Source organism: Pungitius pungitius, chromosome 1 (assembly GCF_949316345.1).
Source record: "Pungitius pungitius chromosome 1, fPunPun2.1, whole genome shotgun sequence".
Classification (NCBI taxonomy): Eukaryota; Metazoa; Chordata; class Actinopteri; order Perciformes; family Gasterosteidae; genus Pungitius; species Pungitius pungitius.
This window is the reverse complement of record NC_084900.1, coordinates 4,175,115-4,192,972: the sequence shown is the minus strand read 5'-3', so window position 1 is coordinate 4,192,972 and position 17,858 is coordinate 4,175,115. Positions and strand designations below refer to the sequence as shown.

Here is a 17,858-nt window from a genome sequence, read left to right as displayed (position 1 = left end):
TATGGCCTTGGACGGTTGTTCTTTACATTTAAAAAAAGTTAAATTTCTTTTTCTTTCAATCCAGCTGATGAGATCATTAAAAAAAGAAGAAGTAAGTAACAAAGGAATGCGTTTTCTGCAGCAGCTGTTGAATGTGGACCCTCTACAACGATCGCTTTTCCTGCATTAACCATTTAAATCACAACAATCCGTCTCACCACTTTCATCCTGAAGTGGAGCAGGGCCGAGCTTCCAGAACCACTGAAGCTCTCCGTGAGGAGCCTGTGACGGTCTTTGGAAACTTTGAATACAAAGCACAATGCAACGCCTCCGTCCTCCCTGTGAAGGAGGCGCCCCCACTCCCACTCACACCCCCCCCCACACACACACACACAAAAACACCCGCCAAAGTAAAAGTGCAAATTGTTTAATCTCAGCCACACATTTTTTTTTTTTTTAACTTATATACAGTGAAGTTGACCCTAATAAACCATATAATCACTTTTGCTCATATTTAACCTCATTAAATTGCAAATTTAAAACTCGAGCCAAAATACATTCAACAAAAAAGGAAAACAATTAAAAATGTCACTTGATGAAACCAAAACATAAAAAGGTACAATGCACACGACTGTTGAGTGAAGATGCGACAGAGTGCGATCAACTCCCCTCAAAACTGAGGATTTAAGTTATTTAGCCAACTCGGGGCCCCTTTTCATCACTGGGGGGCCGCGCACACATCCTCAGATCAGGCACCAAAGAGATTGTCTTTTGACACATTTGCTTTCATAGATCACATACATACACACACTTGTCAAGTGAATGTAACAGTTACTGTATGTTTGAATCAGTGTGCACTAAAATACGGGGTCCCAAATGGTTATTGCCAGCTTACCCGAGTCCATGCTTCTTTTATTTTTAATTTTTATTAAAAGCGATGCCGCGTGCCGCGAGGTGAGAGAAAAAAACGTGCTTCTGGTGTGCGTGTGTCTCAGGAACCGTGCACGAGAAACTCCTCAACAAGGCACTTAAATAGAGGTGATGACTTGTCTCCTGATCCGTGGTGAAACACGGGACTGGATGCAAGTGGCAGAAGTACGTGGAGACCATCTACGAGCGTACTCCATTGTCGACGTAAGACTAAAACGCAAAAGCAGTCACGCGGTTGCACTTATTACAAACACAACGCCTCCCCGTGGCGTTGCTTAAAAACGCGAATCATTCAATCAGACAGTCGCCTGCCTCCGTTTTACTGGATAAAGGAAGCTTCATCTGTGCAAAAAAAAAGTTCACCGTCAACAGCATCAAGTCCAACACTCGCCCCCCCCCCCCCCCCCCCCCCGACACCAACTCAAGCAGGTCTCTCAAAATGAAATACTCGACTCAACAAGTCCAACTCAAAAGCTATTTTTTTTTAAAAGGCACCAGACTTGCACAGAGCGAGTCTCCTGTGCTTCAGTTCAAACAAAGGTGGAAGGAAAAATAAAGTCTGTTTTTTTTCTATTTTTTTTTTCTAAAATCGTTGAGTGAAGGGGATAATAGGAGGCCTTGTGGGAGAGGGGGGGGGGGGGTTATTCAGGTGAGCATGGGCACGTCGTCCTCCGAAGCGGTGTCTTCAGCCAGCGGGATGAGCAGCACCTCGTCGTCCGAGGAGGACGAGGAGAAGGAAGGGGAGGCCGAGAGGGGCATGGAGTTGGTGGAGGGCGAGGGCGAGGCCCGGAACAGCGAGATGCTCAGGCCCAGCGTGTGGAAGATGGAGGCCAGCGAGGGGCTGCTCGGGGGGGGCACGGCGACCGGCGGAGTGTTGGGGGCGGCCGGGCTCGGGGCCGGAGGGGCGTAGGGAGGAGGCGGCAGAGGGGACGCGGCCGGCGACAGCGGCGGCAGCCCCTGCTGCTCCGACCGGCCCAGCAGGCCGAGCTTCTGCGGCACCGGCTGGTTGGCGGCCTCCACGGCCGACGGGGAGGGGGGGGCGGGGTGGGCCGTTTCCTGTCCGGAGGGCGCGGCGTCCTGCGGCTGCTGCTGCTGCTGCTGCTGGGCGGAGCTCGACGCCTGACTCGGCCTCGACGGGTGGCGGGGGATCAGGCCCCACCTCCTCATGCGGCGGACGGCGCGGCGGACGAAGCGGGGCCGGCGCCGGCGGTGCGGCGAGTTGGCGTCGTCCTGGCGGAGGAGCTGGAGAATTCCCCGCAGAGAAAGAGACGACGTCTGACGAGGAGAGAGACGAAGGACGTTAAGTGAAGGGGGCGGGACTTGGAGAGAGATAAAAAAACAACGGTTGATGCGCTCCGCTTTAACTTAATATACTTCCATGCGTTATTCATCATGTCCCTTTGGTCTTATGCCATAAATCTGGAGTAGTGGGTAGTTTTACCCGTGTTTTGACTACATTATGGCGTGTGTCTTTTCTCTCTGACCTCATTGGGGTTTTCCGTGGGGAAGTCCTCCACTGGCGGGATGATGCCCTGTGCAATCAGCTGACCGTAGGAGGGAGGGGCCTGCTGCTGGATCAGCTCCGCCTCCTGGCGGCTGATTGGCGCAAACAAGCTTCTGGAGACAGACGGACGCATTAAGATGCAGTCGCACACCTCCCGCATGTTCCCATTGCTATTTATCATATAGTGTCACTATGCTACATTGAGAGATGTTGCAAAAAAAGTGTGTGTGGAAAGCACATTTTAAACAGAATCTACATATGTCACAGTAGAAATGGTGCCGCCAACAGTTACCTGTACTCCCTGGTCCTGAGCGAGTATAGTTTACAGGTGCAGCCCATGGCGATGACAAGCAGGAGCCCACAGACGAGGCTGCCCACCGTTGCCGCGGTGATGACCTTTCGGGGCAGGGTGACTGTGCAGTTGAGCTCGTCCGTTCCGTCCTTGCAGTCGACCTGGCCGTCGCAGCGCCAGCTCTCAAACACGCACCTGCAGGCGGGACAAAGGGCCGTTTGTGTGTCAGCGAGTCGAGGAATTTGCCCGGTGAGGGACTCGGTTCCACGTCGAGTTTCATGCTGAGGCGTGGCGCACAAAGCATTATTATGAAGCCACATGATGGCACAGGGTTACGTACTGTAAAAGTGTATCCATCAATAGGCCTTTGAAGGAGTTGAAAGCAAAATACAGTTTATAAAAGTATTGTTTAAGAATGCAGTGCTGAGGCTCTCAAATTGAAAATAGGTGAAAGGCATTTTTTTTAATTTAGGATATTGATGTTTGAACTGGATCAGATAAATGTTTCTAAGGTTGAAACATGTATTAGATATACATTGATTATGCTCACTACACAATAGGCACATAATCCCTTTTATTTCAGACTTATTACTATCGTGTTATTACACCACAGGTAGGTGCCATACTTGACAGCAGCATTTTTGCACACGCCCTGTGACTCACACACTTGTGTTATAAACATGACACACCTGGCAGTGGTGCACAACCAACCACAATAAAGACACAACAGTTTCATTTTCAACAAAACAAATCTGCTTCGAGAACCGACCTCCAACATGAACTTTTCATAGAAAACCTTAAAATCGACAAAAACTCAATCTCCTGAGTTAACTCTGTTAATGATTAGAAGAATGTTAAAAATAAAGGAGAAGGAAAGGACAAAAACCGGGACCGTTGTCCCCTTTGGGACAGGGACACACACACACACACACACACGGACCTGTCGCTGTCGCAGTGGAAGGTCCCCGGCTGACACGCCGTGCAGTCCCGCTCGTCGCTGCCGTCGGCACAGTACAGCTGGTAGTTGCAGCGCTCCGTCGCCGGGTAGCACACCGGGCGGCCCGAGAAGCGACTGGGCGCCGCCGCCACGCCGCACGCAAACTGGTCCGCGCCGCAGCCCCTGCAGCCCTGCTCGTCCCTCCCCGTCTCGGGGCAGTCCCACTTGCCGTTGCAGCGTTGCTCCTGCGTGAAGCAGCCCCCCGCCGCTCCGCCGCAGCGGCCCTCCCAGGGGGGGCAGTAGCTGCCGACGTGGAACGTGGCGTTGAAGCCCCTCCCCTCGGAGCCGGAGGCGGCCTCGTAGGCCAGCGACAGCAGGCCGGTGTGCGATTCCACTTGGATTGATTTGTAATTGGAGGCGCTGGTGATCTGGCGAGAAGCAACAAAAGGGAACATCGTGTCAGCAAAAGCTCTTTTTAATTATTTTTTTTATATCTAAAAGTAAAACTCACAATCTTCAGGACGTCTCCTTTGCCTTGCTCCCTGTTGTACACGGTGAGTCGGTCCCCGGGTCCCAGCGCCAGCTGCTGCAGGTCCACCCTCAGTGGCCTCGTGTCCTGAGGGTCCAGAGTCCAGACGCAGAAGAGCGCGGGCCCCCGGCTGGCCGGTGGGGAGAAGGTGCCATAGAAGGTCTGCAGGAAGCCCCCGCAGGGCCACTCTACCGGAGCGGCCGTCGCGACCGGCGGCCCGCGGGTCAGAGGCGGCCCCCGGTCCGACTCTTTGTTCCGCTCCCTCATCATCTCCCACAGGTCCGATTCCGTCAGGTAACGTCTCTCCGGGTCCCGATCGTGGGTCCTCGCCGAGGTCGCCACTGCCCTGCCGTCTTCTGCCGGCGTGATGCCGTCCCCGGGAGGTTCGGGGGTCTCCTCTTCCTCGTCACAGCCACGCTCATCGGAGCCGAGGCCCGGGCCTTCGCCCAGACACTCCACCTGGCCGTTACAGCGCCAGGAGAAAGGAAGGCAGCGCCCGTCCCGGCACTGAAAGGACGTCACCGGGCAGCCGCCAGAGTCGGGTTGTGTAGAAACTGAAGGGGGGGGGGGGGGGGTGGGGGGTAATAGATTTTGACAACTGGAACTTGCAGCAAAAATACAGAGATTTTTGTTTAAGAAAAAAAAACAAAATCATACCTCTGGCGTAGCTCAACAGAAAAGACGACACAGGGAACTGATGCGGCATGAAGTGGTGCATCACCGTGACGTTTCCCCCGGGGAACTCCATTGGCTGCGGCAACTTGGAGCCACAGAGGACGACCGGCTCACTGACAGCTGATGATTTTATAGACACCCATTCCTTCCGACTGCACTGAGCGGAGAACTGTGAAAAGCTGAGAAAAGGGATTCAGATTTTTTTTTATGATCGGCGAAGACACAATCTCAACCTGCAGAAACCTATAATGAGAGGAGGCAGCATTCCTGAGAGAACTGTTGATCCGTCTGAATGGCTAGATTTTTTGACGCATTACATCAAAGTCAGCAAATAATTATCAAATTCACCCGTGGCGTTTACCTGAGAACGACGGGCTCTCCTTCCGACCCTCTGATGACCCAGCAGTCGAAGGAGGAGCCAAAGCGGTAGGACCAGCTGTGGTAAGCGGAACTCCGGATCTCCCCCACTTCGTTGTCCACCACTTGCAGGGAACGCCCACAGCGGGCTGCGAGAGAGCGGAGAGCGAAGGTCAGGAAGGATAAACGCTTCCCGTTTCTGAAGCTATTTTGAAATTATTTCCAAATCAAACCATACGTCAGTCTCTTTAAACTTAGCTCATCGTTATCAAAAAGAAAGTGAAATGTTGCTCATGTGCTCGTGAGAGAAGAGTATGCAACCTTCGAAGAAGCGTCCAATGACATCTGGCACAAGGTGAGGAAGTGCCGAGGGGTTTGTCTCCTTACCGGTGCAGCACGCTGCAGAGGAAAAAAAAAAAAACAGAACAAAAAAAAAAACAGAACAAGTTATGCGGGTGTTTTATCAGATTGTAAACGTTCGATACGAGACTTGCAAACGCGACCTTTGCCCGATACACAGGGCCACTTGGAAAGATAAAGAGGCAAACACACTGACGAATTCACTCACCGCTTATAGTGAAAACTACAAGGGCACGGATGCTGCACGGGACTCTCATTGTGGTAATGCCGGAAATTATATCAAAACTAAAGCGTAAAATAAAAGGGGTGAAAAAACGTCAGCGCAGCGGCATGTCCGGCAGGTTTGTTCAGGAAGACTTCGTCTGTAACGTGAAAGAAGAAAACATGAATGACCATAAAAAAACTCCCATCTGCATTTTTAACCTTTCTTAGATCGTGCCAAACAATCATTGTGAAAATGATCAGCAGATTAACCACTAAAAAAAACAACTAAGTGTGTAGTCAACTATAAAACCTCATCTTAGGAATCACACTGTTGTACTACTGAATATAATCAGTTTTACTGATCTTCTGAAAATAAGTAAATCCTCCATTGGACTGGACTGATAAATATAAGAGTTTTGAATATTTATTTGCATTTTGATGTTTCCTCCCATAACACACAGATATATATATACACACACACACACACACACACACGACTTCCTCCACATGATCTTCTCGACAATGACGTCAGGAACGCTTCCACTTCCGAGTCGGGATCTAAAATAGTTTGTAAAGTCGTGTTCTGGCCAATTAATGAATCGTTTAGTTCCCTAAAAAGCTTAAGCAATGTCCCGATAAGACGTCAGGGGATAGTTTCGGTTTGAGGAAAAAAAAAAAAGAAGGGAGGAGGGTGAGGGGGGGGGGTTGCAATGCTCGCCGTCGTCCGTCACAAGCGCTTTAATCTCTAGCTTCCTGGCGAGCTAACGGCTAACGGCTAACATCCTCACTTTTGTTCTCGTCTCAAACGCGTTTTTACAGACGGCGACACCGCGAGAAAACGCGTGGGGAGGCGACACGCGGGGCCTCGGCGCCCGGGAGGCGCGCGACGTGTTTAGTCAGAGGCGGCGACGACGTGTTAATAAAAGGGCTGAAAAAGGGGGGACAAGAGCCCAGTACGTTACCATGTCGGTTGGCCTTTCGTGTTGACAAGTTCTGATCCACTTCCGTGTATTTTTTTTTCTCCCCGTGACAGGAGGGGGGGGCGGGGCCTAACTGTTGTGTGTGTGTGTGTGGGGGGGGGGGTGTCATTCATAAAATGCCACGTTTCTCAGCACGTTAAAACGTGTATATGCGTCAGTTACTGTGCTGTGCATTTATTATTTTCTACATTCCTGAAGGGCGGCAAACGTCTAAAAAAAAAAAAAAGGACGTCGTGCGCCATGTTGTTTTCTCGACACCAGGTGTCAGTGTCGGTCAGTACGCGTGTGGGACGTCACGTTTTACTTCACAAACTATTTTACATTTCTTCCTCAGCAAATATGGGCATTGGAAGAAAACATTTTCAAATAATCTACTAGGCAGCAGTCAGTGTTGTTATCTCTTTTTGGCCTGTTTCTATTTAAATAAAATAAACAATACTACTGCATTTAGAAAATGTATCTCTAGGGTAAAGGGACATTTTTAAACGGTCCGTTTTTGTGCCGCACATATCTGCCTATAATCCCTCTGCAGATTGGCATCTGCCTCCGCGTCAATAATTGGTACCCTGATAAACCCGATCAGCCATGAAAAATGTGCACATCTGGAGGAGGACCCAGAGGAAAATCTCGCCCCCCCCCCTCTCTCTCTTCCTCTCTCTCTCTCTCTCTCTCTCCACGTCCGCGCGCGTCGCAGACAATCCTTCCACAGGAGAGGAAGCCAAACTATGAAGCTTTAAGTAGGCAACAACAGCTGAGCCTTTTCTCATCGCCGGCGTTGACGTTTTATTCGGACTTTTTGAAAACTTTTTTTTTGTTTGAAAACTAAAAACCCGCCCCGGTGTCCACGTGGAAACGAGACAAAGTCTTATGCCGTGATATAACAAGCAGTAAAGAGTAGTAGCCTAGATCGATTGTCTTTGTTTTGTTGTTATTTTTCTTCGCCTGCTGTCTGGACGGCGGGATTTCAGTAGTTTTTTTTTTTTGGGAGGGGGGGGGGGCAGTCTGCAGATAGAAGAATGCTGCCCCAGGTCTTCGCCCTGGCCTGTGGTCTCTGCTGCTTTGGTTTATCCTCCGTCACTGCGAACGTGCTAAAAGCAGAGGTAAGTCTGATGGAGAATTTACTTTCAACAACGCAAAGAAACCCACGTTAAAAAAAAAGTCTGTCCCGTGAGATGTTGCGTGTGGACAATGTCCCTGGAGGACATAATGTGTTCTGCTTTTCTTGTTCCACTGATTTCCGATGTGTTCTGTAGCTTCTTTTTTTTCCCCCCTGATCTTGCGAAAGCAAGGAAGGAGAACTGTTTATGTTGCTGTGTTTATTCGGCCTCCCTCAACCTCTCCTGCAGTTTATCTTTCTGCACAAGAGAGCTGCTCACGAGACGCCACCTGTAACAGGAGACCAAACTCCAAGCAGAGGACAAATGTCACGAGTCCAAACTCTTCCAGCCAGCCGAGCTGCTTTGTTCTTTGAAAAATAGGGGTGTGGGGTGTGGGAAGGGGGGGGGGGGGGGGGTTAATGGTTTTCATCTGCCCGAGGAGAGCGCAGGAGGAGATGGTTCTGCACTCACAACAACGCCAGACATGAGGGAGACCCAAGGCCTCCGGCTCAGAGGTGCAGTCAGGCCTTCGTGCGACTTGACCCTAAATGACCAGAGGGTCACAGGGCTGTTTGATGCTAGCGCGTGGAACGGTGTCTCGTCTGCCGCTGCGGTGAAAAGGGCCGCCGTCACAGGAAACTGATTCACGCAGCCAAGCGCCCCCCCCCCGGCAGCTCTCAGGAGTCAGAGATGCCGCGGCGAAGGAGCAAGAGGAGCCGGCCCTGAGTCACTGACCACAGACCCCGTGAGTCAAGCCAGACACGGCGCATGGCGCAAGAGAGCTGGGCGGGCTTGCGAAGACGCCACGGACGGCCGGAAGGGGCGAATGCCCCCCCCCCCCCGCCGGAGTGAGAGACGCCCCGACACACGACGCCTCAGATTGCGCGCGTGACCCCCCCCCCGACTTAACCAGACGCAGGTCGCTGCCCCGACACGGGACCACAGCGCCCGAGCGGAAAGAGGGACGAGGGTCAATTACGGCTTTCGGGGGCGTTGCGTCACCTGAGGGCCGAGGAGCGAACCCTGTGATCAAGAGATGAGACGCGCGTCTGCCAAACAGAGTCAAAACAAGACCCGGGTTGACATAGGCCTCGGTGAGACCCGATGAGCGGCAATGACAACAGCACAACAGCGCCTAAAACATCTGGCTATGAGAAAAAGAAAAAAAACGCACTTGAGATTCTCCCCCCCGTTGCCACCCGGAGACACGTGTCCCGTGATCCGAGCGGAGGGTTACAGATCCGCCCCGAAGAACACATCTGGGTTCAATAGTCTTTATCTGTGCCAGAGTGGCTGTTGATGAAAAAAGCCCCTCTCTCTCTCTCTCTCTCTCTCTCTCTCTCTCTCTCTCTCTCTGTCACTGAAGAGTTTACACCGTGACGTTTGAAGTGCAGGTTTTCAAAGCTCAGCTGGTTGGATTCAACATGATTTCGGCCAGATGTGAAAAAATCGAATCCAGCTTTACAGAGGGTCCACTGACCTGAGGTCTCTCAGCCTCGTCTTCTACTTTATACTTCACAGGGACATTTCGTCATGGACATATTGTACTTTTTACTGGATGAAATGAATGATTGTCGTATCGTACAAAAGAAGAGGCACAGTCATTACAGGAGAGCGTGGTGGTGGATTTGCATCACAACATTTAAATTGTTGACAGAAACCCAACTCCACTCACAAGCCTGTTTTTGGAGCCGCTTTGACTGCGTCGCCCCGTCTTTATCATCCAATCACCATCGGAGTTCAGACAGTTGTCACGGAGATGACTTAGATGCTCAGTTTTAGTCACATAGACAACGTTATTGTTTCAAAGCTGAAAACCGATGCATAAACATGATATTGATGAATATCAATCATGCAATATATAAATGCATAATAAGCATCTATATTTTTTAATATATTAAATCCTTCCTCTACTACTCAATACTTTCCACTACAGGTCAGTTAAGCCTTTTTATTATGTCTATGTCAACGGTGCCTCCAGTTGCATCACTGTCACCATTGAAAACGTCCCAGTAACGGTGGGCTTGCAGGTAAATGAGGTTTCACTAAGCAGAATATTTGCCTTTAATTAACCTTATTGACCCACTGGGAATGTAAATTCGGGGGAAAAAAAAGTATTGCATGGCTGCTGTGGGTGCTAAGTGGGTCAGAGAGGCCCGAAACGAAGGCAACGTGAGGTTCAGGCCCGAGGAATTCTCCGTTTTTTCCGTTGGCACCGATCTAGAGGAACAACTGACTCAGTCCCTCAAATTTAACTCCAGCCGAAACCCCCCCCCCCCCACCCCCTCCCTCCTCCTACTCTCTTCCTCCCCCCACCTCCCCCTCTACCCGCTCTTCTTCCTAATGTCTTTACCGCTCCGTCTTTAACACAACTCGGGCCCTTCTTCCTTCACTCTAAAGGCAGAAAATGCCACATGCAGCTTGAGACAAACAAGCTCCTGTCCTGCAGTTCCAACTGAACACAAGGTTAATCACACACAGACTGACATCATTATCCTGTATCTGACTATTGAAGACGCACACGCAGCCCGCGTGATGAACATGACACACGTAGGGACGGTTTCACTTCCTGTCGTTCGGGGGGGGGATGTTTTTTTCAATTTAATTTAGTCTAGGAACTTGTGGTTTGTGATTCTTTGTCTCTCTGCATCCGGAAAACAAATTTCCACGTGTGGGTGTGAGTTGTCACCCACACCACTGTCCCGTGACGGGTGACGCGAGCCGTCGGGACGTCACGCGCTCGGACGCCTTTGTTTAAGCCCACTCCTAAAATGTTTATTTGACACCTGGGGCGCTATAAACAAGAGGGTCGGTCATCAAATGACCCCACGGGAAAAAAAAACTAGAACCACGGGCCTCCTGTTCCAGCAGATTGCCCAGTGGGGGAGGAGTGGGGGAGGGTGGGGGGGGGGTAATTAATGGGGGGGCGCGGTGGCTCATTGTCGCCCCCATGGCCCCCCCTTGCAAAGCAATACAGTCACATTGAAGTATGCGCCGAGGATTTAGATGTAACAAGATGTTTGTGATCTCGAGGAGCGCATCAAATCATCCTCTTCCACCAGCTTCTCCCCCCCCCCCCCCCCCAACGCAGGTTGTGCTCCTCCGGTGTGCATTGTACAACCAGACCTCGTGTCACACACACACACACACACACAGAGGAGCGTGTTTGCCCATAGCAGCAGGCGGCCCCCGTGACCACACAGGGTTGTGTAGCGCGCTACCTAGAAACTCCCAGGCCAACAATAGCCGCCATGTACCAGTCTCCATAAAGAGGAGCTTTGATGGTGGCTGCTGGGAGTTCCCGGGAGGAGGAGGGGGTGCATGCTGGGATACCTGCCGTCTCAACCGGAGGTGGTCGTGGTGGTGGCGGCGGCGGCTGTGTGCGGAGTAGTTTTGGGACCAGGGGGGGCAGGAGTGGAGGTTTTGTCGGTGTGGGGGGAGACTTTTCAGGGGAGTGTTTTTATAGAAGCAGACGCGTCACCGCACTGGAGCCACGGGACACACTAGCTGCAGTCAGCGGCGAGGGGGGGTGTGGGGGGGGGGGGTCCATTCGCTCACTGTTACGGGCAGATTTACTCAGAGAGAGTCGTTGGGTAAATTAGATTAATGCCTAAATAATCCATAATAAATTGTGAGCCGAGGGAAGGGGATGGGGGGGGTTGGATGCAGAAATGGAGTGAAGGGGGATAAGGTGCCTCTCTGCAGGTCGTCATAAGCGAACCTTGTTCTCCGGCCTCTCGGCCCCCGGCGCTCCACTAACAGTAGCTGTGTGTGTGTCCAGGGCAGCACGCGGCCAGGTAGTCCCCCCCCCCCCAACCCCCCCACAGCCCCCGACCCCCACCCCCGGCTTTTCCCTTTCGCTCGTCAGAGGGAGAAAAAAAAAAATCCCTAATGCTGGAAGCAGAGAGAGACATCTGAAGTGGCGCTGACACAGGAGCTGGTATTAGACACAGATGTGGGGCACAGGGAGGCCGAGCTGAACGTCTCTCGGCATCCGTCATCTCACCCCAACTTTCCAAAGGACAAAACAAACACCCCCCCAAATCCTTGAGCTACTCCTTCAAGTCTGAGACCACCTGCAGCGGGCCGCGGAAAGAGAATGGTCCTCCCTTTCATGTGTGAAGATAAACAGCGGTGGTTTTGGGGCGACCTGAAGGCAGACAGGGAGAGAGGAGGAGGAGGAGGAGGAGCAGGACAGACAGGCACAGTAACTGGGAGATTTAAACTTATACTTTGAGGGACCCAAACTGATGGTGAAAATGTGAATTTTGGCCGGTTCTGTTCTTTGGCTGCGACCGTCTAGACTTCTGGGGTCTTCGTAAATGGAATTAAAAGCAATTCCAGGACAGTGTTTTCAGATCTTGTGTTTTATTTGGCTCTCGTTCTCCCTTATGACACCACAACAAAGTCCCCCCCCCCCCCCCCTCTGTGCGAGCTCAGCGTAAATCGGAGTTCATAAACGGGGTGATGTCACAGTCGCCCGGCGAAACGAAAATACATTTAACACGCTGACTTATCAAAGTGGTTTCTTCCCCCCACCCCCGTTCACCATGTAACCCGAGGGACGCAGGCTCAAACAAGCTGTGGGGCGACTGGAGGAAGACAAACACACGCAGGTTCACACAGGCGGCCGATCCCTTTCCGTTTTGGCGACTAAGATGTTTTCAGGTGTTTCTCCTTGTTGTTTCTGGCGAGTCGGTCTGTGAGCAGCTTGGGAAACTCACTTTTGTGTTGCAAAAGTGCTAATTCTGCAAAAATGAAGTCTCCAAAGGATAATTGCTGTGTAATAGACTTCTTCCTCCCACTTGAGCTTGTGCTTCTCTAAACGATGATGATGACACTGAAATAACATTGATCAACCTTTCTGAGGTGCCATTTGTTTGCAGGAAAGTAATTAACTTGAGTTTCAATTGACATGTAAACACAGCAGATGTTCATGGTTTGTCTGTCTCTTGCAGAGTTGGCTGCAGCAGTACGGCTACCTGCCTCCAGGTGACGTCCGGGCCCAGGCCATCCGCTCGCCAAAGTCCATTGAAACAGCCATTTCAGCCATGCAGCGGTTCTACGGTTTGACCGTCACCGGCTCCATAGACTCCAACACGTTAGAGTGAGTCCTCATCGGCGGCAGCTGGTTTTTTTTTGGGGGGGGGGGGGGGTTCAAATCAATTCCAAAGTCCTCCACGATTGTCAGATCGTCAGAATGGTGATTTACGAGGGGAGTTAAGATCATTTAAGGAGGCAATGTTACAATCAAATTGGTCCTTCGCTATTTTTCCACACTTAAGAAGTGGTATTTTTGTTTTGCCGGTCGTCAGGGCGATGGGCCGGGCGCGGTGCGGCGTCCCGGACAAGTTCGGCCCGCAGCTGAAAACCAACCTGAGGAGGAAGAGATACGCGAGGCAAGGTCTGAAGTGGGAGAAGTCCGAGGTGACCTTCAGGTACGCGCTGCTTTTGTGAACATGATTTCAACAACACCAAATACACAATAGTCATGCTTGACAGGCTTTTATTGTGAAGCACTGCGAAGCTTTTGTTTTGAAAGCCCCTCTGCCGTTGCGTTGGCCCTGAAACCTCCGTCCTCTCCGTCCTCCCCCGGGCCAGCATCCAGAACTACACCCCGAAGATCGGCGAACAGGCCACGTACGAGGCCATCCGCAGAGCCTTCCGGGTGTGGGGGGCCGCCATCCCGCTGACCTTCAGGGAGATCCCCTTCGGCCACATCAGCGGCAAGGTCGACAAGTACGCCGACATCATGCTGTCGTTCGCCGAGGGCTTCCACGGCGACAGCACGCCGTTCGACGGCGAGGGCGGCTTCCTGGCCCACGCCTACTTCCCCGGGCACGGCATCGGCGGAGACACGCACTTTGACCTCGCCGAGCCCTGGACCACCGGCACCACCGACCAAGGGGGTGAGAGAGAGAGAGAAAGAGAGAGAGAGAGAGAGAAAACGAGCACGGGGTCACCAGGGAGACCCGGTGAAGGAGTGAAAAACCAAGAAACCGACTGTTCTCTTCCCCCCCCTCTCTGAAGGAAATGATGTTTTCCTGGTGGCGGTCCACGAGCTGGGTCACGCTCTGGGCCTGGAGCACTCCGGCGACCCCTCCGCCATCATGGCCCCCTTCTACCAGTGGTTTGAGACGGAAAACTTCCAGCTGCCGAGCGACGACCGCAGAGGCATCCAGGCCATCTACGGTTGGTGCTCCTCCTGCAGGGGGGGAGGCAATTTGGTGCTGCTGGAATTCCAGTTTTTTATTTCGTATCACAAACCACAGAGCACACGGTAGAGGTCGATGCTCCGTAGATGTCCGGCTTCGGGTATTAAATCAAACGGAGCAATGGGCGCGTTTAGGTTCTGACCCGCTGATCGTGTCGTCTGATTGTTGCTGAGAGACATTTCTCTCACCGTAACGTTCTCCCCCCCCCCCGACAGGATCCAAGTCGGCGGCTCCGCCTCCTCCCCCGCCGCCTCCCCCCCCCCGGCCCACGAAGCCGCACGCCCCCGACAACGGCCCGGACGTCTGCGAGGGACACTTTGACACCATCGCTGTCCTCAGGGGGGAAAAGTTCGTGTTCAAGGTACAACGTTTTTTCCTCGCAGCTTCCAACAGGGGGCGTTTTTTTTTTTACTTTGATTAGTTAACGAACCAGTGGGGGTGAATAATCTTTGTCTGTTGTTTGTCTGCAGGACAAGTGGTTTTGGCGCGTGCGGAACAACAAGGTGTTGCCGGGTTACCCCATGACCATCAGCCACTTCTGGAAGGGCCTGCCCGCCAACATCAACGCCGCCTACGAGAGGGACGACGGGAAATTCGTCTTCTTCAAGGGTACGCCACCTTCCGAGGTCAGGTCGAGGCCAACGGCCGAGTCCCCCCCCCACGCTGATTGCCTTCCTGTTTCGTCCCCCCCCCCCCAGGTGACAAGTATTGGGTTTTCAGCGAGGCCGTCATGGAAAAGGATTCCCCCAAGAGCCTGAGAGACATGGGCACCGGCCTGCCCAAGGACAAGCTCGACGCCGCCCTGTTCTACACGCCGACGGGGCAGACGTACTTCTTCAGGGGCAACAAGTGAGTCGCCCCCCCCCCCCACAGAGGTTTTCACAGCACACGTTCTTTGAGCGCTTGTGAGTAGGTGGAATCCGTTTCCCGCAGGTACCCGTGTAGTAACCTGTTGCCGCTCGTAGGCTACGTTCACATCGCACATTTCAGCTTTCTGACTCACACTTTGTCCTAAAAAAAAGGAAACTACACCAGCGAGGACATCAACCCCCCCCCTGGAAGCAGTTTCTTTTCTGTGGATCTTTAATCGCTTTGTGTCTTTTTCGCGCAGGTACTACCGCTTCAACGAGAAGACTCGCACCGTGGACAGCGGCTACCCGAAGCCCATCAGCGCGTGGAGCGGCGCGCCGGACAACATCAAGGCCGCCATCATGAGCCAAGACGGATGTAAGTCAGAGACAGGAGACGGGGAACAACTATCAATCTCAACCCCCCCCCAACCCCCCCCAATGCAGTGTCTCCAATCAGGAGCTTTAAATGTAAACCATTTGTCTCCTCAGCGTACACTTATTTCTACAAAGCCAACAAGTACTGGAAGTTCAACAACCAGTACGTGAAGGTGGAGTCGGGCTACCCCAAGTCCGTGCTCACCGACTGGATGGGCTGCGACGGCGAGGAGCCCAAGAGGGGTCGGGAGGAGGACGAGACGTTCGTCGTCGAGGAATCGCTGGGCGGGGCCGGCCCGGTTGCCGTGGTGATCCTTCTCCTCCTGCTGGTGCTGGTGGTGGTCACCCTGGGGGCGCTTTTGGTCTTCAGGAAGTACGGCACGCCTCGACGCCTCCTCTACTGCAAGAGATCCCTCCTGGACCAGGTGTAGACAGAGACCCAGGTCGGGGAGGAGGGGAGGGGGGGGGGGATATTGAGAGGAGGAAGAAATGGAAGAGGAGGAGACAGAAAAACGAAAAAATAATGGAGGACAGAGGGAATAGGAGGTGGAGGAGGGGAGGAGGGGGGGGGGCAATGTGTTCAGTGTTGGGTGGTTTGGGGAAATAAAGGCCCTAGCATACGAAATCAGGAAACATGTGTATTTGTACGTTGGCTACTTACATAGAGAAGGGGAATATACAAAGAGACTCATCAACAAATCAAACACCCCCCTTCCCTCCTTCCTTCCTTCCTTCCTTCCTCTCCTTCATCTGGACGACTCCAGCTGAACTGCCGCCTGATTCGTGCGTGAGATCGAGATCCGTGTTTCACTTTTGGTTTTTACTCCCAAATGCATCCCCTGTGTAGAGTTTTTGCAAAATGTATTCATTTTTAAAGGGACTTTTAAGGTCTCGAGTCCACTGTGCGGGGGGGAGGGGGGGGGAGGTTTTGATATTCAGCAATGTGGTATTTCTTCAAAAAGTCGGGCTGGATGTCGGACGTCGTACTTCTTCAGTGCGCCCAAAAACCTTCCGGTTCACCGGTTAATTACTTTTTCTTTCATCAAATATATTCAGATATTACTCAACGTTCTGCCAATTTCTATGACTGGAATCCTGTCGAAGCGACACCTAGCCCGACGAAGACCTTGACGCTGTCAGTTGTTATTGATGCAGATTACCACGAGGCTAGAAATCCTTCATTTGAGGTGTTTTAACTGCGACTTGACTCACGAGCGTTACTCATCTTTCAGTGTAAGCAGTCAGACGGGAGAAAGATTTTACTTCAAAACGTGACGTTTTAACCCGACATTCCGGTACATTTCGTTGTTGACCAATAGGAGCAGAGCTGCTGGTGCCAAAATGCGTCAGTAAGCGGTACATTATAGTGCAATCTTTAATTATTATTGTTTTTATGGTAAATTGTTGTTATAAGTATGGTTATTGTTATTATTGTTCTCCAGGTAAAGTAATAGGGCCTTTTGTTTTGTTTTGTTTTGTTTGCTTTTGTTGATTGTCATTGGGAGTCCTGCTGGACAGAGGCGTAACGTGACAACGATGGGAATGGATCCCAGTTTGCACTCAGCATGTGATGGGTTCCATCCAGGGAGGGGGGGGGGGGGGGCTGGACGTGAGCACAGGGAGTTTCTCTTTGCTCACCTGGAGCCTCTGACAAGCGATGCTATTTATGAACTTTGAGGGATTGATGGTGCTAAAAAAAATTTGAGGTGATTTTGTTTAGGTAATAACAATGATAATGGTAATGATATTTATAATGATGATCATATCAATAAAGTGGAATGAGATTTTTTTTTCTTGCCTGTTTTCACTTTTGTAATTTTATTGGGTGAAAGAAACTGACACAACCTCCAAAAAAAACCCTGCAAATCTGCTATTTTAGAAATGGAAGACTTTTCATTCATGCCATGTCTACAATTCGTTGGATTTGTGCTTCCAATTTTGACTCGAATTAATTCAGTTTGACGGTTTGTATCCCAAAACAACTGTCACTCCCATTTCTGAGCTGACGAGCTCGTCTGGACCGCTTTTTTTTGGGGGGATGATCTCATCACTCCGGGTTCCTTCCAGCTCAGCCAGAGATCAACAGTCTCAGATGAGTCCTTCCTCTCGTTCCGTTGCGTCCTGCTCTCTGTGCGGTGAGCTGTCGTCTTTCCCCTCTGTGTAAGAATGTGAGCGATAAAACACCCACGAACCACCAGTGTCTTCCGTATTCAATTGAGAAATGAAGTAATTAAGAAGCAACGTTGTGTCGTACAAAGAAAAAACAATCAAAAGCAAAGTGGGGAGACAAAGGCTGGACGCTGGTTGTTTTTGGACGTTGAGCAGCAGCACGAGTCGGAAAGAGTGAGAGAAGCTCACGTGCTTCAGAGGAGCTCCTTCCAACCGAGCATCTGGAAACATCTGTGTGTGTGTTATTCATCTGTGTGTGTGTGTGTGTTATTTTGTGTTAACAGATTATTCTCAGTTTATTATAAAATTGCGTGAAAGGGAAAAGAGGAGTGAGAAGCCCAGTCAAACAAAGGTTATTTCACAGGTTTGCGGATTCTTTTACTCCTGCAAGCAGCCTCCGTCCA

At 51.5% G+C, this 17,858-nt stretch overlaps 2 protein-coding genes across 3 annotated transcripts; one reads left to right on the top strand and one right to left on the bottom strand.

The window, feature by feature from the left end:
- Positions 1-1,305: 1,305 nt before the first annotated feature.
- On the bottom strand, positions 1,306-6,786 carry lrp10 (low density lipoprotein receptor-related protein 10). Of its 2 annotated transcripts, none has more exons than XM_037479214.2 (10): positions 6,730-6,786; positions 5,772-5,925; positions 5,525-5,602; positions 5,208-5,352; positions 4,829-5,025; positions 4,154-4,725; positions 3,646-4,070; positions 2,706-2,900; positions 2,394-2,526; positions 1,306-2,184 (listed from the first exon to the last, which is right to left on the bottom strand). In XM_037479214.2, exons 2-10 carry the CDS (start codon positions 5,818-5,820, stop codon positions 1,555-1,557), a joined length of 2,424 nt encoding a protein of 807 aa, XP_037335111.2. In that variant the 5' UTR covers positions 5,821-5,925; positions 6,730-6,786; the 3' UTR covers positions 1,306-1,554. The 2 variants fall into 2 exon arrangements, with proteins under 2 accessions (XP_037335111.2, XP_037335112.2); XM_037479215.2 differs by having other exon boundaries at positions 2,394-2,523.
- Positions 6,787-7,414: 628 nt separating this feature from the next.
- mmp14a (matrix metallopeptidase 14a (membrane-inserted)) lies at positions 7,415-17,056 on the top strand. The gene is made up of 10 exons (XM_037479216.2): positions 7,415-7,847; positions 12,803-12,951; positions 13,160-13,282; positions 13,446-13,753; positions 13,875-14,036; positions 14,275-14,420; positions 14,530-14,668; positions 14,758-14,908; positions 15,171-15,286; positions 15,400-17,056. Exons 1-10 carry the CDS (start codon positions 7,764-7,766, stop codon positions 15,714-15,716), a joined length of 1,695 nt encoding a protein of 564 aa, XP_037335113.2. The 5' UTR covers positions 7,415-7,763; the 3' UTR covers positions 15,717-17,056.
- Positions 17,057-17,858: the final 802 nt, after the last annotated feature.